The 24,906-nt window shown below is 36.8% G+C and overlaps 1 protein-coding gene and 1 pseudogene across 4 annotated transcripts in view; both read left to right on the top strand.

The window, feature by feature from the left end:
* ADAMTS3 (ADAM metallopeptidase with thrombospondin type 1 motif 3) overlaps positions 1-24,906 on the top strand; it is a 257,247-nt gene that overhangs the window by 179,543 nt on the left and 52,798 nt on the right. For all 4 annotated transcript variants that reach the window (XM_039230954.1, XM_039230952.1, XM_039230951.1 and 1 more), the window contains one exon: positions 11,263-11,462. In XM_039230954.1, coding sequence (XP_039086885.1) covers positions 11,263-11,462 — 200 coding nt within the window. The remainder of the gene's footprint in view (positions 1-11,262; positions 11,463-24,906) is intronic.
* Positions 1,779-1,886, top strand: LOC120231121 (annotated as a pseudogene).

Here is a 24,906-nt window from a genome sequence, read left to right as displayed (position 1 = left end):
TAAAAAAAAAAAAAAAAAAAAGAACCAAATGTTATCAGGTAATTTGACTGCATCCAAGAATAAAGCTCAAGAATATTTTTGGAACACAAATACCTCCAGCAACCAACAAAGTAAAATTCACTATGTCAGACATCCAATCAAAATTAGCAAGTATGCAAAGGAGTAGGAAAATACTACCCATAATGATGAGAAAAATTAGTCAAAACTAACCCGTGTCAGAAATGTTAGAAAACAATGTATTAAAACTATTTCATATGTTTACAAAAGCAGAAGATATAAAAATACACTGATTTTTTTCCTTCCATATGATCAGTACTATGTGGGAGAATGTATCATAGACATGTTTATATATAGGTAAAATGTAATTATAACAATATTTCTTTTCTCTGTGTATTTCATTTGTTAGACTAAGAATAGTTTTATTTTTAGCAAATAAGTGTATTTAGTGGAAGTTCACATTAGGAATGGCCCAACAATTTTATTTGAATGCAAAACATGCCATGTTATTAAATATAACTTGGATAATGTTATTTTGGGGTTATGAGTTACACTGTTACATTCATAGTATTTGATAGCAAATACTGTTCTGTCATAATTTATCTTAAATTCACAATAATTTCTATGTCTTAAAAATATTGATTACATATGATAGGTTTATAAAATCAACCTTTACATATTTTGGATATTAACCTCTTATTGGACATATCATTTGCATATATCTTCTCCCATTCATTAGGTTGTCTTTTTGTTCTGTTGATGGGTTCCTTCACTGTTCAAACACTTTTTATTTTGCTATAGTCCCAATAGTTTGGTTTTTATTTGTTTCCTTTTCCTTAACCAGATCTAGAAAAATATTGCTATGGTCAATGTCAGATAAATGACTGCTTATGTTCCCTTCTAGGACTTTTATGGTTTCAGGTCTCATGTGTAGGTCTTGGATCCATTTTGAGTTTATTTTTGTGTATGGTGTAAAAAAAGTAGTCCAGTTTCATTCTTTTACATGTAGCTGTCCAATTTTCCCAGCATCATTTATTGAAGAGACTGTCTTTTCCCTACTGGATATTCTTGCCTCCTTTGTCATAGACTAATTGACCACGTAAATGTGGGTTTGTTTCTGGGATCTCTGTTCTGTTCCTTTGATCTGTGTGTCTCTTTTTGTGTCACTACCATATCACTTTGATGCCATCGTGCTGTTTTTATAAATTTCTCAGTCCTGTGACTTCGTTGTTACTGTATAGAAATGCTACTGATTTCTGTGTATTAATTGTGTATCTATAGTTTGTTCTTTTTTATTGATGTGGAGTATAAATAAACCATTTGTTTAAAAAATAACCTTTCATCTGAACTTAAGTCAAAACTGTTTGATCAATATTACTCAAATGAGCATAGGACTTAAAGTTAAAAACATGTAGATGACCACTTCAATATTTTCATTTTATGGGTAATATGCATTTTTAATTCCATGATATATAACTCTACTTTGGTAATAATTTATTGGCGATAGCATAGTATAATTCTATTGCAACACAATAAAAAAGCATAAAGTGAATTTTTAAACACTTAGAATAAATTTTAGTTGTTGTGGATGTATAAAAACTTAAATAATTTAAATGTCACCTTCACTTAATCTTTTATAGGTTGTCTATAAAATCTGGAAACACAGATAATATGTTATTTTTCAGAGAAGAAACCAAAGATGTCCTTGATGCTATTATGTACATTTGATTATGCTTCCAGACTTTATGAGCACTTTGTGCTCTTCTTTAAATGGTAAATGAATTGCTTCTCAGCCATTTAGCTGAGATCCAGTGTAGTATGTGTTCTTAACAGCTTAAATGATAAATGAGAAGATTATGTCTTATTGTAATAATGTAATAAGACATTCTACGTTGTCATGAGGTATTTATATCATAATAGTTTGTCTTATGGTATAATGCATTTTTCCATGTAAGATATGTTTTAATTGTGAATCATATCCTTGACCAAGGATTTAGCAACAAGCAAATTATAAGAATGATCAATCACTTATGATCAAGAAAGCAACTTTAATCATCTAAAATAGGGAAATCATGGCCCAATGATTAATTATAGAAATTTAGCCAGGAAGAAGATTTTAGTGGTCCTCTAGCACAACTCATTTATTTTATAGATAAGGAAACTGAAGCTCAGATAAATTTGGCATCTTTCCCAGATAAAACAGATGAAGCACAGCAGTGCTGGGCCTAGAGCACTGCTGTCTTTGTATTATTTTTCAGTTGTTGCATAGCAAATCACCAAGAGCTTAGTGATTTAAAACAATAGTCATTTATTAACTCACAGTTCTGTGAATCAGAATCCAAGGACTGGGTTCTGTGCTTCACTATCACAAGGGCAAAATCAAGGTTCTAGCCAGGGGGAACTCCTGTGTGGAGGTGAGGGGAAAGAATCCACTTCCAAACCCATTCACCAGGTTGGCAGAATTCAGGTTCCTGTTGTTGTGGGACTGACGTCCCGATTTCCTGGCTAGGTGATGGCTGGAGCTCACTGTCAGCAGCTAGATACCTGTCTCCGGTTCTTGCACAGCCTTGCTCCATCTTCAAAGCCAGCAATGGTATGTCATTTCCTTTTCATGGTTCACATGTTTTACCTTCTCTCCTGCAACCAGTCAGGGAAAGGTTTCCACTTTTAATGGCTTGTGAGATTAGATCAGGCCCACCTGGATAATGCTATTTTATTTTATTTTATTTTATTTTATTTTATCATATTATTATTTTTTTAATGTTTATTTTTGAGAGAGAGAGAGGGAGACAGCAAGCATGAGCATGGGAGGGGCAGAAAGAGATGGAGAGGGAGACACAGAATCCGAAGCAGGCTCCAGTCTCTGAGCTGTCCACACAGAGCCTGACACAGGGCTCAAACCCATGAACCATGAGATCATGACCTGAGCTGAAGCCAGACACTTAACTGACTGAGCCACCCAGGTGACCCGAAGCCTTTGTTTTACATTCAGCTATGCATATAATCAGAAGTGATATCTCCTCATATCCACAGTTTCCATGGATCTTTGTGGACAACTCTGCCTGGTATATTCCTGAATTTATTCCGATTTTCTCTGTATTGTACCATACAACTTCATTCTAAGAGATCTATAATATAAATATAAAAGTTTACATATATATATGTATATATAAAGCTTATCTATGTCCCCCATAAATGTAATGTTGATATTCACGTGGCTCATTCTATCACTTTACAAGATCTCTGTCCATTTTCTTTTTCTGAACACCTTTTTCTAAAATTGTGCCTTCTTCGTGTTGTTCTTATTACCCTCATTTGTTTTATTTTTCTTAACCCTGCTTCATCTTTCTTCTCACTAGAATGTCAGTTCAGTGCAGGCAATCTCCATGCCTGCTTGCTCTACTGCTGTACTCCCAGGGCATAGAACAGTGCAGGGCCATACCCTGTTCTTTAAATATTTATTGGAAAGAGAAGAATGTATTGCAAGTGTTAATATTCATAGGTTGGCTATAATGACTTGTTTAATTTTTATTAAATCATTCCATATGCCTTTGGAAAACAATTAATATACTCAAATAGGGTTTCTGCAGAATTCTAAAGGGAAGAAATTGTACATGGGGGCAACTGGTGGACATAATCTGAGCTTTGAAATTCGCATCTGTGAAGTGAGATTCTCTCCTTTGAGCTTACTTAAAAAACTAACTTGTAAGAGTGTCAGATTACTAGAATGCACTCTAGTATGCTGACTGTAGGGACTCCTCCCTCTACACCTGGATTTAGTAGAGGTCAGCTACACAATCAGAAGTAAGAGAGATTATGATTTAGTCAAGAGGAAAAGAGAGATGGTAATTAAAATGCTACTCAAAGTACAGAGTGATAGTATTTGGAAATTAAAAACTATCCTGCTTTCAAAGTTAAGTTTTAGCTGGATAAGAGCAGCAGAAGAAACAAACTAGGAAACAGATCACTGGTAGCAAAGTCCTTAATTTCAAGTGAAATAAAGAAAATAAAATAATTAATTTGGAAGATTAAACAGAACATGTCAACCTTTTCAAAGGATGGTACCGCCTAAGAATATTAAAGAGGAGCAGGAAGGAAAATGAGGATAGTTGATGACTGTAGCATGAAGCATATAGATGAGTTTATTTATCAGGTTTCTTTTAGTTTCAGTTGTTAGAAAGTAACATCAAACAATCATAGGCAAAAAAACTTTTTTTTAAGTAGTAAGAGAGAAAATGAGGTGGCAATAGTTTATTGACTCATGAAATTGAAAAGACCAAGTTTCAGGAATGGTTGAATTCACTGCCTGAAAGTCGTCAATGGAGCATAATCTATTCTCTCCATTAGTAATCTTTGCTTTGCTCTTCTTGCATAAATTTAGGTCAACAACTATCCCCGTGCTAGTCCAAAGCAGCTTCCATATTATATCCTGCCAGTTTCAAGCTTAATAGAGGCGATTTCTCTTTCCTAGTAACTAAAAATAAAATAATCCCGGGTCATTGTTTAATTCGCATGATTTAGACCCTTTACCCACCCATTAATCAATCATTAGAGTCAAGGAAATGGATTATAGTACTTGTCCATGCCTGGGTCAATGCCCACTGCTAGAGCTGAATACATAGGGGAAGAATGGAAAATTGAGGATGGGTGGACATAAATCTGTATAAATACATGGACCACCTGGAGAAAGATAGATTCCCCACTCCTAGAGTTGCCCATATTTAGCAGATAAAAATACAGGATTCTCATTTAAATTTGAATTTCAGATAAACATTGAATAAGATTTTAGTATTAGGTACATCCCATGTGATATTTGGGACATACCTATATTTTAAAAAGTGTTGTTTATATGGAATTCGAATTTAACAGAATATACTGTATTTTGTCTGACAACTCTGCCCACATGCAGACATTTTAGTGATTTATTCAAGAAACAGTTGGAATGGGCTAGGCAATCAACAATAATGAGAGTCCCCTACCAAGGGAATGAAGGACTATACCTTTCATGAGAATGCAGAAGTGATCTCCAGGCAAACAGGTTATGATAATAATAAGGGAAATGAAACACAAACCTGCATTAATACAAACAAAAATAGAATAAAAGAGACCACCAGAAGATTGTTACTAGGGAATGTAGGAAGAGATGGATCTGAAAGGGAGAATTCAGCAACGTGGGTTGCCTGTATAACATCTGTTTCCCTTTCTCTTTTTATTTCAAGGCCTTCCCCCTTCATCTTCAGTGAAGGCCAGCCTTAGTTACAGGGGTTGATTTCTTACTGGACTAAGACTTATGTGGGGTTCTGTTCTTCTTATCTGTGAATGATTTTTACACGGGTATGTGACTCCATTCTGGCCACTCAAATGTCCTGAGCTTCTAGGAAAGACTTTTGCCTACTCCTAAGAAAGATGTGCATGAAGATATAATTTGTTGTACTGGCTATGATGCTGGAATTGGTGCTGCCATTTTGAAATAATAAAAGAAGCTAATCTGGAGAATGACAAGAATGTCACCAAGAATGACAGAATATGAAAAGATGGAAAGTGCCTCCCTGATTATCTATCGATAAACTAATTAACTCAGGAATCCTCTGACATCTGGACCTCTTGTAAGGCAAACAAATATGCTTTCTGATTGCTTAAAACACTTTAAAGTTTTATTTGCAGCTGAAAACATTTTAACGGGCATACAAGAGATCCATGCTAAAAGTCACAATTTTGTATGTATTGGAGGTGACTTTTCTGTTTGGTTGGTTTGCTAATGGTCTTAAACTAAAATTATGAAAATGTTATTTTTTTCACATAAAAGGTAAGACGTTTTCCATTAAAAAAGATGCTCTATGCTCTCCCTTAAAGTAGTCAATGAAAACAAAAGCAAACATATACTTTTAGAATTAGAACTTTTGGGGAAAAGAAATCACGGAAACTAATATTCATTCAATCGTAATGTCTTTTTATTTTTTTTAAAGCAACAGTTACTTAATGAAACTGCAGAATTGACATCATAAATTGGCATGAATCTAGTTCTTTGAACTGTCATTATGGAATTTCCCAGTTGGTGAAGGATTCAGCTGCTTTTCACAAAAATATTTTATATCTTGGTGGAATGTTGTCCCCATATATAGAGATGCTGTTAGCGTATCTTTTTAGGAATTATAAAAATATAATTTTTTAAAAGATGTCAATGGGAAAGTCACTGTTGGATGATATAAACAGGTCAACACAATTTAATTCCTCTCTGCTTTTGATGTTAACATATGACATTTGTTGAATTTTATGCCTATTTTTAGCTCTGATCTTAGGATCTCCACCTACTATTGGAAAATCCAGCTTGTGGCATCCCAGGCACTTCATTTTTACAACCATATTCTGTTCATGAATCATGTTAAATTTATACATACAGACTCATTCTATGTTTATGGTTACTGTGAAACATTTTCTTCCTCATTTTCTGTAGTAGATGCACTATAAAGAAAGCTGGGACATTTTGGTAAAGTGAACCTTACTTTCTCATCCACTTATTCACATAAAAATTGACTGGCATTCCCAAATGGAACAGGGAACATGTGGGATTTACACAGTAAAATCATTGTCAGTGTCCTATCTCTTAGGACTCGATTCAGTGACATATAAAAGAAAACTCAGGCTTGGCCTAAGCATGATGGAAGGTCTGTCCCCCATGTGCAATAAAGTCTGGTGCTAGGCAGTCCAGGGCTGGGATGCCAGCTCTGTAGTCACTGTGGGCTCAGATCTCTCAGATCTCTTTTCTGTAGCTACCCTTTCATACTAAGCACATGCCTTGAATATGCTATCTCAGAGTATGACTGACATCATGTCTACATTGCCGGAAGCAGAAAGGAATACTGAGTAAAGAACTGAAGGGTCTAATCTACTGAGATGAATCACATTCCTTTCAGGAGCCTTGGTGGAAGCCTTTCATACCAGCCATTTTAAGCTACTGAAGTATAAGCAATATTTCTATTTCTCTCTCATTGAATGAATCTTACCTAGAGTGTGGCCCTTTGTGCCCAGAGAGACTGGGAGTGACTTTTAGCTGGGTTCACTACCACCTCAGATAAAATTAACATTCTACTCCTTAGGAGGAGAGAATGAATGGGTATAGGATAGATGATTCTATCACAGTCTTTGTCACAGTATACTTGAGATTACTTTTTAACCCCAAATGTATTTGTATCAGATTCAGAACTTGACCAGAACTTGTACTTTTCCAGTTTTGCCTTTGTCTCATGCCATTTTTCAGAGTATAGAATTTCTTCTGGTGTTGGAGTAATTTCACCAATCTACACTTAGATTTCCTGTAAATATGATTAGGTATGCAAACATGCCATATTCCATCCTGAAAATGTCTTAAGCTGAGGTGTTCATAATCAGCAAAACAAGTTATAGTCTACTTTATCTCTTTGGTAAGTTCAAAGTACTGATTTAACACTAATAATCCTATCTTTAATACTAAAAATAACTATATATATTGTGCCTTAGTTGGTCACCTATGTACCCCCCCAAATAGTGTATATCTTCAGTAACATAGGCTCTGTAATAAAGTTACTCTTTTTCTGAAAGTTCACATACAACAATTAGGAAGGTAGGGGGTACAAAATGGAGTAAAATCAAAATGTTCTCCAAATGTTAATTAATTCATGCCAATAACTTGGAAGGTAAGTTTTAAAAAGAGTTTGAAAAAAAGAAACTCACTCAAAGTGCTAAGAAGGATTACCTTTGATATTTCTGGGAAGCTTAAAAGGTACTCTGAGGATAGCTTCTCTGAAATGAAGGACACTGTACCTACTGCAGGGCCTTATTTATTTATTTACCTTAAAAATGCTCAGTTTTCCCACTGATTCTGTTATCACATCCACCCCCTATCTGCTGTCCAGCTCAGCTACAGCCATTCAAGTCACCTTGGATGCACTTACTTAAGAGGATGTCAGCAGAGTGCCACCCCAGGCCCAATTTGCTACTCCCAATGCAAAATGTAACTCTGCTCTCCCTTCCAGAACTATTGCCTTCTCTGTGATTCCTCTCAGCCCTTTTCACAGTAAACAGATCTGATGGTAGTTGGGAGTGTGGACATGATGAGCATGATACTCACTTTTAATTTTTCCTGTTCCTGTATTTCATGGGGCACAGAAATAATGGTAGAATTAGACACAGAAGCATCTTAAATTTTGTCAAATCATGTGTCAGCTTTTAAACTCAGCAGCTTTCTAAAGGTGTAAGCTATTACTGACAAGCATGTTCTAATACCTTGACTAGATCTGCTTAAACTAGAGATTGTGTGATTCCAGCCTATATAATGTTTTGTGATTACATGATACAAACCCAGCTCCATTCTCAATATAAATCCAGTATGACTGTATGGTTCCCAGAGTTGACACCTAAAGATGTGCCAAATGGGTCTTTAGCTTCTTGGGGTCTGCCACGTGAGGGTACTCAATAAATACGCATTGAGTGAAAATCAGCGCCATCTATAAGTAGACTGTTTCCAATTTTGTATTAGATTTTTTAATCTACCAAATAAGCTTGTCTCTTTGGGGTACATCTTAATTTCCCTGCAGGTAAACATTCTAGATCCCTTTCTCCTTGTACCAATGTTATGCTTTTCAGAAAATATTGTTACCCTCATTCTTTTTAAAGTTATTAGCAGTTCAGATTTCCTTTCACGAATTCTAGATTTTTTTTCTTACCACTATTTTTAAAAAAACTATAACTATGTGATTTGTTATATATAAAATGTAGAAAGCTTTAAAAGATGTAGGAGACTTCTCTTAATGGGAAATAATCATCATCAGCAGCAGCAGCATCAAAATAGTAATAACAGTGAATAGTATTTGTTGAGCACTTATGTCTAAGCACTGTACACAGGTTTTGTTTTTTTTTTTTACTATAATTGTCTCTTCACAGCAAATCTTCAAATTAAGTATTCCCATTTTACAGATGAGGAAAGTGAGGTGTTGAGAGGTTAGGCATCTTAACTAAATTCACATTGCTAGGATGTGATACTGCCAGGATTTGGAGCCAGGTATGTCTGATTGTGAAGTCCATGACAATTACATTACAAAGTGGACATACTGGGAAAATTTCATTATGAAAGAAGATATTTCATAGCCTCAGATTCATCTGTAATTAATACTGATGTATTTAGATAAAAAATGCCAGAAGTTATTCCGCTGTCTTTCTTTGAAACGTTTGACAGTACACACTTTAGGAATCATAGAAAGAGCACTGTACAGCACAGGGAGAAATAGGGACGGGAGTATTCTTGACTGAATCAAGGCAATGGTTAAAAGAAAAAGGCTTCCTTCTTCCTTTCCAGATTCCTCATGCAATGGAAAAAGAGATTCTCTTCTCTTACCAGAAAACCACCTATTTAGAGAGGGATTCAAAGGCCAAACCAAAGGTGTATGAGAGCAGAATTAACTGTCTTTCTGAAATAAATATTCAGCCTTCTCCATTCATGCATCAGACTTAATGATATGATGACATTGCTACTATATTTGCATTGGACGCTGTCACTGGTAGTTCTGCCAAAAAGAGCCATTTTTAGAACTGGGAGCTCATGTGTGAGTTTCCTATTTGTACACTAGCTATCACAACCTTTCACTTTCTCAAGTGTGTGAAGGGCTTGAGGTTGAATTAGGTAAAGCTGTTTGCAGGTGTAGTCGCTTGCCCTCAATGTGGGTTACAGTTCTTAAAAACAACTTTTGAGGAAAACTTTCTGTTTGATGTGGATGGCGGTGAGAGCTATTTATGTATTGTGGAGTCGGTGCGATTCCCTGATGAGAAGAAAATTCCCAACTGATGATCTAGCATTTGGGCTTGGGTCAAAGTGAATTACAGTATGGCTTTCAAACCTCAGTAGTCCCTTGCCCATCCTTGCGAAGTAGGGTGCTGGTGTTTCTGTGTGTTTTTTAATAGTGGAAAGGGGGTGAGTAAAATCTGTACCTCTACTACTTCTAATCCCATGTGGCTAGGGCTTGATCATCAATCTTCCCGGCCAAGAGACACCTTTTTTTTTTCCCCTTCAACTTTACTAAAACCACAAAGGTGGAGAGGAAAATGCCTATTTGTTAATGTCAGACACCGATTCAAATGGCTTACAGGCTCCAATGAAGCATGAAGTAAGCCTCCCATGACTCAGAACTGGTTCTGTCAAACTTGTTTTTAGATATGGGGTTGTTATAGACATCAAGGCAGTTTGCAAAATAAAATCCTTTCAAGCTTATATATATTTGAAATGGAAATGAATCTACTTTCAGTTTTGTACCAGCAGTTTTGAATAGTATCTTTTATTTTAGCATCCAGATGATAAATTTTATTTTTCATTTCACAAAAACATTTTTCCTCACAAAAAATATGGTAATTTGAAAGCAGATAAGCAAGATAGTTAGAACCTGAGAATGCCTTTCTCATTCTCTTTCTAGATAGAAAAATAGATGTACCTGGATAGTTGTGTGTATAGGAGAAAAAGATGATGTCCTTTTGGAAAGTAAAAAAAAAAAAAAAATTAAATTCCTTCAACTGTATTAAATAAAATAAATGATCCTTTTATTTTTCTTTGGACGTAGGTATTTTCTGATTGACTTCTTAGTTTGATGTCTCACAGATTCAGATATATAGCTGTTGAAATGACCTGCTATCCTGATGGTGGCCAATACAAATGTGGAGACCAGTAGTGTTTCACTAGCAGCATTCACTACAAAACCACACACCTAAGAATACAGTAATATATCATGACTAATAGTCGTAGCACCAGATACTCTTATGTTGCCATGCTCTAATTTCGTTTTTAAGCTTAGGCTACTGGTAAAAGAAGTGATTTAAATTTATATGATACAAATTCCATCCCCCATTCCCCCCAGAATTATAGTAATTTAATTTAACCACTCTAAACTTACCAACACGTGATTTTTTAATTTATAATAACTACTTGGCAACTGCTCTGTCTGTATCCCCACTTTCTTTTCTCTGCACAGCGGATTCAGCTAGAGGAGAACTAAACCACACACTCTTCTCCCAGAACACTCAGTGTGGCATGGCGCTCTTTACCCTCAGTGTTGCTAGTCCATATTGAATCAGCACAGTCTGTGTGATCGTATGCATGTGTACATTATGTAAAGAACAAACTGTAAAGCAGCATCTCAGTGACTGGAGTATAATGACCCCCTAGACAGATTCTTTTTTTGTAAAAAGCTGTTAGAAGTCCATCGGGGAAGCTGAAATGCCTGAGTTCCTTTTGTTTCTTAATAGAGTCGGATCTGGAAGGCCTTGACGATGTAGATACTATTTCCAGCAGCATCGACCAGCAGCTGAAGGAAGCAGTGAGGCGCCGCAGACACGCGGGAGAGAACGATTACAACATCGAGGTGCTGCTGGGGGTGGACGACTCCGTGGTCCGCTTCCATGGCAAAGAGCACGTCCAAAACTACCTCCTCACCCTCATGAACATTGTGAGTAGCGAGTCCTCTCTGAGGTTTTTTGATCTTTAAATTCACTCTGTGTCTTTTGGAAGCCTATGTGAGGACTCCCAGGACCGCGCCCCACATCCTGAATGTGTACATAACTGCATTAGATTCAGATCTTGCTCTCTGCATTTCACATACAAGAATGCAAAAATGAAGGAAGCATGAAACGAAATCTTCTATTGGGTGATCGGCTAGTTTTCCATTGTCATCAAGGGCACATCATAAATTTAAAATGTTGTAATAAGATGGAACTTTACCGTGAATTGTGATTTTCATTTTGTTTTAAGGATAATCAAAACTCTCATGACTTTGTCCACCTGCCTTGATCTGGGCCACAAAGGATGAAATAGCATCGTTTTGTATCCCAGGGTGACAAAGAATGATTTAGGCCTCATATCTGTGTGGATTCTTGTTGCTAGAGCTTTTGAATAAGAGTGATATTTTTCAGCATTATACAACTGAAGGTAATCTATGTATAGAGCATGGTTAACCTTTGGAGCCCTGCTGCACTGCAATAATAAAGAGCTCTTTAAATTTTTCCTTTATTTCTCCTTTATGAGCCTTAATCATAATGCAGAGGAAATTTAGTCTACATCCTAACACTGGAATTCTCTTTTTCCTTGTGAATTGGCAGAGAGCAATTGAGGAGAAATAGTATATAAACCACCTACCTCTAAAAGATAATTGATATAGTAGTATGCTCCATTTTATATACTTTACCTCCTAGAATTATGAAATATACATTTGCTGATCTAGAAAATTTATTCCCTAAGTCTATTCTCTCTTTTTCAGCTTTGGCTTTATTTAATTTCTTTAGTTATCTCTATTGTTTACCTTCTTCTTTCCATGCTTCAGATTAGATTTCAAATTATGAAAATGGAGAATAATTATTAATTTTATTAATCATTATTTTATTTCTACTAACATTTAAGCCTATGTGTTAAATATATTGTTGTTCATTGAGATACTAGTTTATAAAAAATATATATACCATGTGCCTGGTTAGATGGAAAGGCAGCATAGAAATTATTTTTGTTTGCTCATTGGCACTACTTGCTGTTATGAAGACTGAACATCACACAGAAAACAAATTATTAGCTTTGACAATAGATGTGCATGGAGGATCGTTATTTGTAAATTACATGAATGTCTTCACCTATTAACTTTTTGTAGACTTTCTAGTGATGAAACTGTGGGCATGCTGTTTAGGCTCTCTGTGCCTGCTTCAGTCTCTCCATCAATATAAGAAAAATAATAGGACTTACCTAACAAGACATGTTGAGAGGATTAAATGCGTAAAAACAAGTCACTTTGTTTAGTGCTTTGTTTAGTGCTGTGTACACATGTAGAAGGAAACAATCATGTTTTAGTTTTTCACATGAATTTACTTCCAAAATTACGTAAAATTTAAAAACCCTTAGAAGATGGTGTTCAGTTACATCATTCACTGTGCCCTGGGATGCCTTGTCCTACCAGCAGGGATAGCAGTCATTCCTTACGGACTTATTAGGCTCCCTCCGGGTACTCAGAACTATACACGGAGTCATGCTGCAGAGATTTGATATGGTCTGTCCTCACAGAACTTATAATTTAGTCAAGAAGCAAAGAGAAAAAGCATAGGGGCTTTTTTTTTTTAAGTTAAGCAATAAAACATGCTATTATTAATAGTTATATTATAGGTGCTCTACTATAAATTGCTATAAGACTTTGGAGAAGGCAGCTGTGACAACAGTCATCCAAGTCATGAAGGAGTGAAAGTGTTAAATTAGGACTTCAGAGGCAGGAGCTTTCATTCTAGTTCTGTTACCCATTGGCTCGGTGGCCTTAGTCAAATCACATCCTTTCCTGGGATTTCATTTATGTGTTTATAAAATCGAAAGGCTCAATAAGATATTCATTAATTCTGGTAATTCATCAGGAAGTTGGGAGTTAAACTGGGTATTTAGGGATTTGTTTTTATATGGTTGGGGTTTATTTTTTTTTTAATTTTTTAATGTTTTATTTATTTTTGAGAGAGAGAGAGATAGCATGAGCAGCCGAGGGTCAGAGAGAGAGAGGGAGTTATAGAACCTGAAAACAGGTGCCAGGCTCTGAGCTAGCTGTCAGCACAGAGCCAGATTCAGGGCTCAAACCCACCAACTGTGAGATCATGACCTGAGCCAAAGTCGGACACTTAACCGACTGAGCCACCCAGGCACCACCCCCCTTTTTTTTTTTTTTTGCTTTGTTTACTTTTGTTTTTTGAAGAACCCATGAAAACATAAAGGACTTCCAGGTAGAATCTTTTGACAAGAAAGTAGAAATGGATAAAGTTTATGTGTCAGAGAGCAATTCTAATTTGAAAGATATCAAAGAATAAAACAAAGTGCAACATTTTAGGTTTAATAACAGTACAAAGGGCTGCTTTATTTTTAAGACCATTAAAAAGGTTAGATAAAAGACTGAGTCTTTGTCTCAAATTCCAGAAATTATTCTAAAGTCAATAGTCCATCAGAGAATGGAACTACAGTAGAGACAATAATTTTTAAAACTGCAGAAGTGCATTGCATCTGAAATCATTGATGTAGGAAGGGGTTTGGCAGAGACAATAATAACACTCCTCCTTTTCCTTTCCCAAGTTCATAACCAGCTGAAAGTTAAACATGGTCACGAGACAGACAGAAAATTGTTTTATTATTGATGCAAGCTGAATTGCGCATAACTTAAGTGTATAGCCACAAAGATTTTCCTTATTCTAAATCAACGATTCTCAGCAGAGGGCGCTTTGTCCCAGCCTCTGTTTCCAGGGACATTTGGCAATGTTTAGAGGATTTTAGTTGTCACAAATGGGAGTGGGGTATTGTTAATGCCTTTAGCAGAAGAGGCCAGGGATGTTGCTAAACATCGCACAAGGACAGCCCTACACAACAAAGACTTAGGAAGTCTTTATATTATATTTAGGTATATATATATATGTACACATACATCATGTGATCTACAATGTCAGTAGTACTAGAGATAAATCCTGTTCTAAATTAGACAAACTTACAATTCCCATCCCTCTCCAGCTGAATAATTTCAGGTTTCCTTTATAAGAGCCAGCAGACCACTTTAAGTATGACAGACTGAAGACCGAATGTTTTCTTCTTCTTCCTAGCCCCCCACCCCCGTCGCTCTGTTGTAGACTATTAGACTTTCAGATCCCAATCAATGAAAGGAACATGCTTATTACCCTCTCTCAAACTGATCAATTAGATAAGAGTTGGACAATGATATTCTAACAAAACTGCCTTATGGAAATTTAAGGCAAAAAAGTTGGTTTTCCCCCTCACCTAACAATGTTTGAATAACTATTACCTCCTGTGTTAACCATGCTTTATGACTTCCCATGGTTGTCTAAAATCATGGCTCACCAAATTTGAGGCCTACACAGACACACAGGCTTTCTACCTGTCATACAGGTTCAGACAGAAACCGTAGGAGAAAACGGAGCGAAAGAGTCTGCCTCTTTGCATTGATTTGGGAAGAAATGTGTCCCTGTGGTAGAGAACATGGCTTCTTTTAACATCATGTGATACCCTTGCCTTATTTGAGTGGTCAGTGAATACATTCTTCCTTTAGTTTCCTTGTTGGTCAGTTTAGTTTCCATACCAGATCCCAGATGATATTTACCATAGACAGTTTTGGAACTATTGGAGTACTTTTATGTGTCCAAGTATTTTTCTTCATGATTGTCACTTTAATTTAAACTGACCTCATTTTAAAAGAGGAGTTTGTATTTCTTATTTCATACTTTTTTATCTTAAAAAGTCCGTGGGTGGCTCAGTCAGTTGAGCGTCCAACTCATGATTTCAGCTCTGTTCATGATCTCATGAGATTGAGCTCCCCCGTCAGGCTCTATGCCAAGTATGGGATTCTCTCTCTCCTCTCTCTCTGCTTCTCCCCCACTTGCACACATCCACTCTCTCTCTCTCAAAATAAACATTTTTTTAAAAACAGAAGTTCTTAAATTGTTAAACATTAAGCATCTGTTTAATAAAAGAATGGATAAATAAATAAATGAGTATAAATAAAAGAGATTATGAACAATCTTGGGAGGCAGAAATTCAGACTTGAGGCAAGAGGCTACAGATGACAAATGAAGGCTTTGAATCAGCTTAATGATATAATAAGTGCACATTAAAAAATCAGGTAACATTTATTGGGTGTCATTTTTTTTCAAGTTTATTTCAAGATGAGAATTATTATTACCCCTTATCTAGAGGAAACAGGTTTTAAAATGCTAATAAAATTGAGGTAAATTTTTAAAATTATTTGAAGTGTGTCACACAGTCTCAAATGAGAGTGGTGGTGGTAGTCATTCAAGGAAGACAGAGTGGAGCTTCCTGGTTGGTGATTACATCAGGGTGCTGGGAGGGCAGCCCCCTTGGAAAGAGCACAGAAGCCCCATACCCCACCTCTATAGGTTCCGGATGCCTCCCACATCCACTGCCCTATGCGTCTCTTCTGTCTGCCTGCTCCTGAGTTGTATGTTTCATTTCAAAATCAGCAGGGGTGCCCAGGCAGCTCAGTCAGCTGAGCGTCCGACTCCCACTCGGGTCATGATCTCACAGTTCATGAGTTCAAGCCCCACGTTGGGCTCATTGCTGTCAGCCTGTCAGCACGGAGCCCACTTCGGGTCCTCTGTCTCCTTCTCTCTGCCCCTTCCCTGCTTGTGCTTTCCCAAAAATAAATAAATATTTTTAAATAAACAAATAAAAATCAGTAAATGTGGGGTACGTGAGTGGATCAGTCGGTTAAGCGTCCAACTTCGGCTCTGGTCACGATCATACGGTTTGCGGTTCAAGCCCCACATCGGGTTCCCCGCTGTCGGCACAGAGCCTGCTTCAGATCTTCTTGCCCCCCTTCCCACCGCTCCCCCATGCCTGTTCTCGCTCCCAAAAATACATATTAAAAATTTTTAGAAAAATAAATAAAAATCAGTAAATGCATAGGAGGCAGTAGTCTTCTAGAGGAAAGGCAAGAGAGTCTAGCACCTACAAGGTGACAGGTGACAGGCCTTGTCCCAGTAGCCACTTCTCACTGTCTGATTTCCTTACAATAAGGTAGGATATCAGTCCTGTGCTCACAAGAGTCCTAAAGAGGAAGGAGACTGCAAATACAACATGCCCGGAAATGACTAGGTGCTTCGCAGGTGGGCAGTTCACAGTCGCTTTAAAGGAACTCAGAGCTCTTCCCACAGCTTGCTCTTTCCCACAGGTCAACGAGAAAGGGAAGTAGGAAGCCCCTCATGTCATGTGAAGGAGGATACAGGTTTGCAGGTATTTACTGTGAATCGGACCCAGGCAGCAGGCTTTCCCCAAACAAAACAGCAATGTTGTGGGGAGATCTAAACAAGGAACACAGCCTGCCACCCGCAACTTGAGGCTCCTGATTTTCCCAGAATCTCAGAGCAGGAGACACTGAAGGATTTGCTCCTGGTGATATGTGGAGGCTGGGATGGAGCCCCATTTCAGTCCTCAGTCTTAGGAACCCTGATGGCTTTTCCCCCGGATGTGCCTGCGCCAGTATCAGGAGGCGGAGGGAGCTGCAAACCTCTCTGAGTTGGTTTCCTCATCAGGAGTAACTGGGAGTAGGGGCAGGCACAGAGTTCTGCTTTCTTCCTTGGTCCATACAAAGCAAAAGCCTTATAACACCGGGGTTGGCACAGCAAAACCTGTTGCCAACCGGGGTGCACACAATGACCAATTATATCAGGGGAAGGGCAGAAGAAAAAAACTCTACCTGAGTATTTAGGGCCAGGAAGGGTCTTGGGAAAAGAAAGCAACTGCCATGCTTTGAGAACGCTCAAGCAACTCTGTGGAGAGGCTCTTGTGAAGAAAACCTGAGCCCCCCGCCCACACCAGCCACCCCCCTCCCCAGCCAACAGCCAGCATCACTGTGCCAGCTGCGTAAGGAAACCACCTCAGAAGTGGGATCCTTCCCCTTTTCTGCCCCACTCAAGCCTTCGGGTGAATAGCCCCAGCTGACAGCTCACTTGCTTAATGACCAAAACCAAGCTAGAACCAACCACCCAGCCAAGTCGCTCCCAAATTCCTGACCCATGGAAACTGTGAGACAATAAATTATCACTGTTGCTTTAAAAGAGAAGGAGAAGGAGAGGGTGGAGGAGGAAGAGGAAGAGGAAGAGGAGGAAGAGGAGGGAGGGGAGAAGAAGACAGGGTTATTTTGAGGAGAAACTTATTTAGAAAATTCAAACTATATTTAATATTTGTTTTACCTCAGACTACTCATAGTCTAAATGTAATCAAGAAAACACTTGAAACAGTGTCTTATATGTGAAGAGTAATGTTAAAATTAAAAAAATTTTATTTGCTACCTTATTTTTCCCCTATGCTATCCTTTTCATACTGTGACTTACTTATTTTACAACTAGAAGTTTGTACCTCTTCATCCCCTTCACCTATTTTGCCCATCTCCACAACCCGTGCCCTCATTTACCTGCTATTTTAAATGAGCCACGTTAATCACCTTTTTGACAAAAATATATTTCATCTATTCCAGGGCCATATTGCCTAATAATAGTAATGATTTTGTTGTATATGAATGTGGTAAAGTTAAAAGCTAAAGTTAAGCTAAAGTTATTTGCCACATGATTATGGGAGTTTGGACACAGGAAAGGTGGCACACTAAATTAGTACTTTTCCCTAGAGGGTTAAGGATCAATTGAGCAAGGCTGAACCTGCCCTGAGATGATTTTGGTACCATTCCCTGAGAGGGAGGAGGTCCATCTACCCATCCCCCCGGTTCCTCTGAATCAGTGAAGAAGGAAGTCAGTTGCCTTCCATCTTCTTTTATCTTTAACTCTTTCTTTTTCATAGATCTAGAAATTTATCCAAGCCTCATCTATAAAGAAGAAATGAATAGATATGAATATATTCTTTTTTTTTTTCCTAGGAGAGAGAGAGAGAGACAGCGTGAGCAGGGGAGGGTCAGAGAGAGAGGGAGATGCAGACTCTGAAATAGGCTCCAGGCTCTGAGCTGGCTGTCAGCACAGAGCCTGACGCGGGGCTAGAACCCACGAACCGCGAGTTCATGACCCAAGCGAAAGCCGGATGCTCAACCGACTAAGCCACCCAGGCACCCCAGATATGAATATATTCTTAAACAGAATGACTAATAACTGTTCCTAGATTCTTGGCAAACTTTTTATGTTTCATGCAAGATATATGTGATATGTTTTAAGCCTTTGCTAGATCGGATCTCATATCATATCTTGTTATGTTATGATAGTTTAGTTTTGCTATTTTGTAGTCTGGCTGACTTGCTAGGAAAGTGATTCTCAGCTCTGGGGCATGTCTCATTATAGAAATATATTGATCTCATTCCCTACTATGTACAAGCCCTTTTTAGGCTTATGAAATGTCCCAATGAACAAAATAGAAAATTCTCTGCCCTCTTAGAACTTGGAAGAGGAGACAGGTGATAATCAAATGAAGAAATAAATATGTAAGTTTAGGTAGTAATAACTGCTGAGAAGGAAAATAAATAATATTGAAGAGATACTGTCAAGGAGAGAAGGCAGGTGGGGAATATTTGGGGTAAGAGATTAGAAAAAGCATCTCTGAGATATTATGTGGGCAGAGATTTAGAAATTCTGTGAGGAAGAGAGCTGGAAAGAGTGATCCAGTCAAACAGGTCATTAGTTGCAAAAGTGAGTCAAGAACGAGCTTCTGAATCAGGAGTTTTTGGGATACAGGCCTAAAAGTTAATGTTTTCTGAACCAAATGGGTAATTTTGATGAAAACTCCTAGTTAAAAAATCACTAGTAGGACAATAAAAGCAGAGAATTGAGGGGAGAGATTGGGAAGAAATCTTTGAAAATAAAGAAATAAAAATGAAATTTCTTAGAGTAAAAATATAAGTAATTGGACTGTCTTGGAAAATTTTCCAGCAATTTTCTTTGTATTTTATATTCAAGTCCTATTGCCAAAAATCTGTTATCATGTGAGTAACCATGAACTTTGCTTTATTGAACTCTGAGTATTCCAGGCAGGTAACAAATTTTTCTTGATCTGAAGATATAGTTATTGTTTTTTTAAATCTTTTGACTCTTGCTAATTTCTACTTCATGTACTTTAGTTCCCTTATACTGTTTCTTTTTTAAAAAATTATTTAAATTCTAGTTAGTTAATATACAGTGTAATGTTAGTCTCCGGTGTACAGTACAGTGATTCAGCACTTCCATACAACACCTGGGATGAATGGTACTCATCACAAGTGCGCTCCTTAATCCCCATCACCTATTTCACCCATTCCCCCACCCACCTCCCTTCTCATAACCATCAGTTTGTTCTCTATTAAGAGTCTGTTGGCCTCTCTCTCTCTTTTTTCTTCCCTTTGCATGTTTGCCTTGTTTCTTAAATTCCACATATGAGTGAAATCCTATGGTATTCATCTTTCTCTGATTCATTTATTTTGTTTAGCATAATACTCTGTAGCTCCATCCATCTCATTGCAAATGGCAAGGTTTCATTCTTTTTTATAGCTGAGTGATATTCATTTGTGTGTGGAGATATATAGATCTTCTTTATCTTCTTTATCCATTCATCAGTTTATGGATCCTTGGGCTCTCTCCATAGTTTGGCTTTTGTTGACAGTGCTGCTATAAATATCAGGGTGCATGTATCCCTCTGAATTAGTATTTTTGAATTTGGGTAAATACCACCAGTGAAATTGCTGGCTCTTGGGTAGTTCTATTTTTAACTTTTTGAGGAAACTCCATACTGTTTTCCAGAGTGACTGCATCAGTTTGCATTCCCACCAACAGTGTAAGAGGGCTCCCTTTCATCACACCATCTACAACACCTGTTTGTTTCTTGTGTTCTTGAGTCTAGTCATTCTGACAGGTGTGAAGTGGTATCTCACTGTAGTTTTGATTTGCATTTCTCTGTTGAGTAATGTTGAGCATCTTTTCATGTGTCTGTTGGTCATCTGTATATCTTTGGAAAAATATCTGTTCCTGTCTTCTGCCCATTTTTAATTGGATTGTTCATTTTTGGGGTGTTGAGTTTATGTTTTTTAATAAATTTTGGATATTAACCCTTTATCAGATACGTCATGTGCACATATCTTCTCCCATTCTGTAGGTTGCCTTTTAGTTTTGTTGATTGTTTCCTTTGCTGTTCAGAAGCTTTTTATTTTGACCAAGTCTCAATAGTTTATTTTTCCTTTTTTTCCCCTTGCCTCAGGAGACCTAGCTCAAAAAAAATTGCTATGGCCAAAGTCAAAGAGGTTACTGCTTGTGTTCTCTAGAATTTTAATGGTTTCATGTCTCACACTTAGGTCTCTAACCAAATGTGAATTTATCTTTGTGTATAGTATAAGAAAGTTGTTCAGTTTCATTCTTTTGCATTTAGCTATCCAGTTTTTCCAGGACCATTTGAAGAGACATTCTTTTTCCCGTTGGATTTTCTTTCTTGCTTTGTAGAAGATTAATTGACCATAGAGTTGTGGATTAATCTGAGTTTTCTCTTCTGTTCCATTGATCTATGTATGTATTTTTGTGCCAGTACCATACTGCTTTGGTCACTACAGCTTTGCAAATAACTTGAAGTCTGGAATTGTGATGCCTGCAGCTTTGCTTTTCATTTTCAAGATGACTTTGGTTATTTGAGGTCTTTTGTGGTTTCACACACATTTTAGGATTGCTTTTTCTAGCTCTGTGAAAAATGCTATTGGTATTAATATAGTGATTACACTAAATGTGTGGATTGTTTGGGTAGTATAGACATTTTAATCTTCCAATCCATGAGCATGGAATGTCTTTCCATTTCTTTGTGTCATCTTCAATTTCTTCATCAGTATTTTATAGTTTTCAAAGTACAAGTCTTTCATCTCTTTGGTCAGGTTTATTCCTAGGTGTTTTATTGGCTTTGATACAATTATAAATGGGATTGATTCCTTAGTCTCTCTTTATGCTGCTTTATTATTGCTGTATAGAAATGCAGCAGATTTCTGCATGTCAATATTGCATTTTACAACTTTATTGAATTTATGTGTCAGGTATAGCAGTTTTTTGGTGGAGTCTTTAAGATTTTCTATATATAGTATTATGTCATCTGCAGATAGTGAAAGTTTGAATTTTTTTTCTTGCTGATTTGGATGCCTTTGGTTTTTTGTTGTCTGAATGCTGTAGCTAGGACTTTCAGTACTATATTGAATAACAATGATAAGAATGGATGTCCCCATCTTGTTCTTGACCACGGAGGAAAAGCTCTCAGTTCCCCCCCACTTGGGGATAATGTTAGCTGTTGCTTTTTCATATGTGGCCTTTATTATGTTGAGATATGTTTCCTCTAAACTTACTTCGTTGAGGATTTTTATCATGAATGGATGCTGTACTTTGTCAAATGCTTTTGTTGCATCTATTAAAATGATCATATGGTTCTGATCTTTCTCTTAATGATGTGCTGTATCACATTTATTGACTTGTGATATTGAACCCCCTTTGCAACCTAGAAATTAATCCCACATGAGCATGGTGAATGTTTTTTTAAAATGTATTTTTGGATTTGGTTTGCTAGTATTTTATTGAGAATTTTTGCATCCACGTTCATCAGGGTTATTGGCCTATAGTTCTCTTTTTCAGTGGAATCTTTATCTAGTTTGGTATCAGTGTAATGCTGGCCTCAATAGAATGAATTTGAAAGTTTTCCTTCCTTTTATATTTATTGCAATAGTTTGAAAAGAATAGGTATTAACTCTCTAAATGTTTGCTAGAATTTGCCTGTGAAGACATCTTGCCCTGGGGACTTTTGTTTGTTGGGAGGTTTTTGATTACTGATTCAGTTTCTTTGCTGGTTATCAGTCTGATCAAGTTTTCTATTTCTTCCTGTTTCAGTTGTGGTATTATATGTTTCTAGAAATGTGTTCATTTCTTCCAGGTTGTCCGGTTTGTTGGTGTATAGTTTTTTATAATACTCTTATAATTATTTGTATTTCTGTGTTGTTGGTTGTTATTTCTCCTCTGTCATTTGTGATTTTATTTATTAGGGTCCTTTCTCTTTTCATTCTGATAAGTTTGGCTAGAGGTTTATCAATTTTATTAATTTTTTTCAAAGAACAGCTCATGGTTTCATTGAGCTGTTATGAAAAATGTTAAATTTGGAGAAGCTTGGTAAAGGATGTATTGGAATGGTTTATATTATTTTTGCCCCTTTTTTTAGAAGTCTGAGACTATTTCAGAGTGAAATTAAAAATAAAATAAATATAATGAAAGAATCCCTGATTTTATGTTTTCCCTTGTTTTTTATTTTTCTTTACAAATTAAAATGTAAAATAATCTTTTTTGGAAATTTCAGTTATGGATAGAGATAAGTACTCAAAAGAAATGGCTTATGTATTTTTGCCAATCACATGTGAGAAGATATGCAACATGTGATATAATAGTAAATGAAATCAGTATTAAAAATTATAGAACATCACTCTTAAACATCAGCTTATTAAATTATAACTTACATGCATTAAGTTTGATGAGATTTTTTTTAAAGTTACATTTTTGTTTTAGTGTAATTCTCTTTCAGGTACCTTGAGAGATTATAACAAACAAATTGCGTCTTGCCTATTTGTCCTTCACTTTCTCAGCACCCTATTATTCAAGCCAGAAAACTCTTATCATAGAGATGTTTTTCCCTTCGAGGATACACTTTACTAGGGGAAGTTAAGTTTATGAAAATGTATAATAAAATCTAGAAAATAATAACTGAAGCAAACAAAAAAGGCTCCCAACAAAACAAAACAGTGTCTGACACAGAGTAAACACGCAATAAAATTTTAATTAATACAGTGTTTTAACAATATTTTAATGCTATATACCGGGTATATGGAGGTAAACACAAAAGACCTACTTCCTACTCACCCCAAGATTACAGACTGGTAGGGAAATCAAATAAATGAATAATAGGTTATGATACGAGCAATGCAGGGTACCAACAGTTTGGTTGGAAAGGGAATATGAGAGTGAGGGGGTGATAGGGATTTTACATAGCCACAATGGTAAAGAAAGTCTTCGACCAAGAAGTGATGATTCAATTGAGATCTAAAATAAAAGGAAGAGCTAGCCATTGAACAATGCCCCACATTTTAGTTATTAAACAAAGCCACCGTGGTTGGAGTCTAGCTGTCAAGGAATCAGATGAAACATGAAGAAGGCGGCAAATGCCTTTCAGATCATGGGGGGATCTTGAATTCAATTTTAAGTAAATTAAGGGAAAGCCATTTTTTAAGGCCTCTTTCTGTGTTGCAAGGAATGGGTTGGAGTGGTTTGGAATGAAGGCAAACCATTTGGAACTTAATTGTAGATGTGTTCGTAAGAGATGATGGCTTACTGGACAGTGACAATCGCAATAACAAGGGAGTATTATATGGTGTGATCAATAGGATTTGCCAATGGATCAGAAGGGGGCTGAGGGAAAGGGGAGATATACAGTTTTCTGGCTTGAACACTGATGGATGTTGATAGTACCATTTATGTAGATAGGGTGGTCTCTGGAACAAACAAAAAGGTTGTCTGAAGTCGAGGTTAGTAATGAAATCTTTGAAGGTATTTGAAATCATCTAGTTTCAAGTGTAGTTTTAAACGAACCATTTCATGTTGTTAAGCACGATGACTTATGCTACTACCCACTAACTTTTAGCCTTTGCTCTGTGCCTGGTCTTATGCTAAATATTTTTCATGAACTCTATAATTCTCCTAAACCCTGAAATATGTTTACTTTTAATCTTAGTTTATAAATGAGATTGAGATTCAGAGAGGTTAGGTGACTATCCGAGAGTCTTACAGCTAATAGGTAGCAGAGCTAGAACACTTGAGCCCAGGTAGATCTCTCTACTTTTGGAGCCCAGGGTTCTTTCCTCCCTAAGCTTTACTGCTGTTGTTTGAAGTCCAGGCTTTTTGTATATCCCTTGCCAGATAAAACTCTGATGTCTTTCCTTTACATATTTCTGTGTCTTATTAAAATACCATTCAAGTCATTGAAATGAGAATTCAGTTAACTTGCTAGATTGAATCAAATCAATTAGCAATCTAGTTTAAGATCCTCTGTAATAGGGCAGTTAAGCAGATTTTGTGGTTGGGAGGTGCGTTGTTTTCAATGTGCCAGAAGTGCCCAGTCACCAGCCCTTTGCTGTCTGTGGCAGGTATCCTAACAATATACTAAGATCTGTGAAATGATCTGGGTCCATTGTGCCTATTAAAATTTTCAGAGTTCTGCAGAGAATTGAGTTCATGCTTTAATCTCAGGATTTATCAAGTGAAAAGAAAACAATTCATTTAAAAGGTACATCCCAGTATGAGAAATAATCATACTTCCAAGTATCATTAATTAAGAGGAGAACTCATTTTTTTTATTCTGAAGTTGGCTACTTATGCTGTACAGTGAACTAATAA

Source organism: Hyaena hyaena, unplaced genomic scaffold (genome assembly GCF_003009895.1).
Source record: "Hyaena hyaena isolate Hyena2069 unplaced genomic scaffold, ASM300989v1 scaffold_54, whole genome shotgun sequence".
Taxonomy (NCBI): Eukaryota; Metazoa; Chordata; class Mammalia; order Carnivora; family Hyaenidae; genus Hyaena; species Hyaena hyaena.
This window is presented reverse-complemented; position numbering and strand designations above follow the sequence as displayed.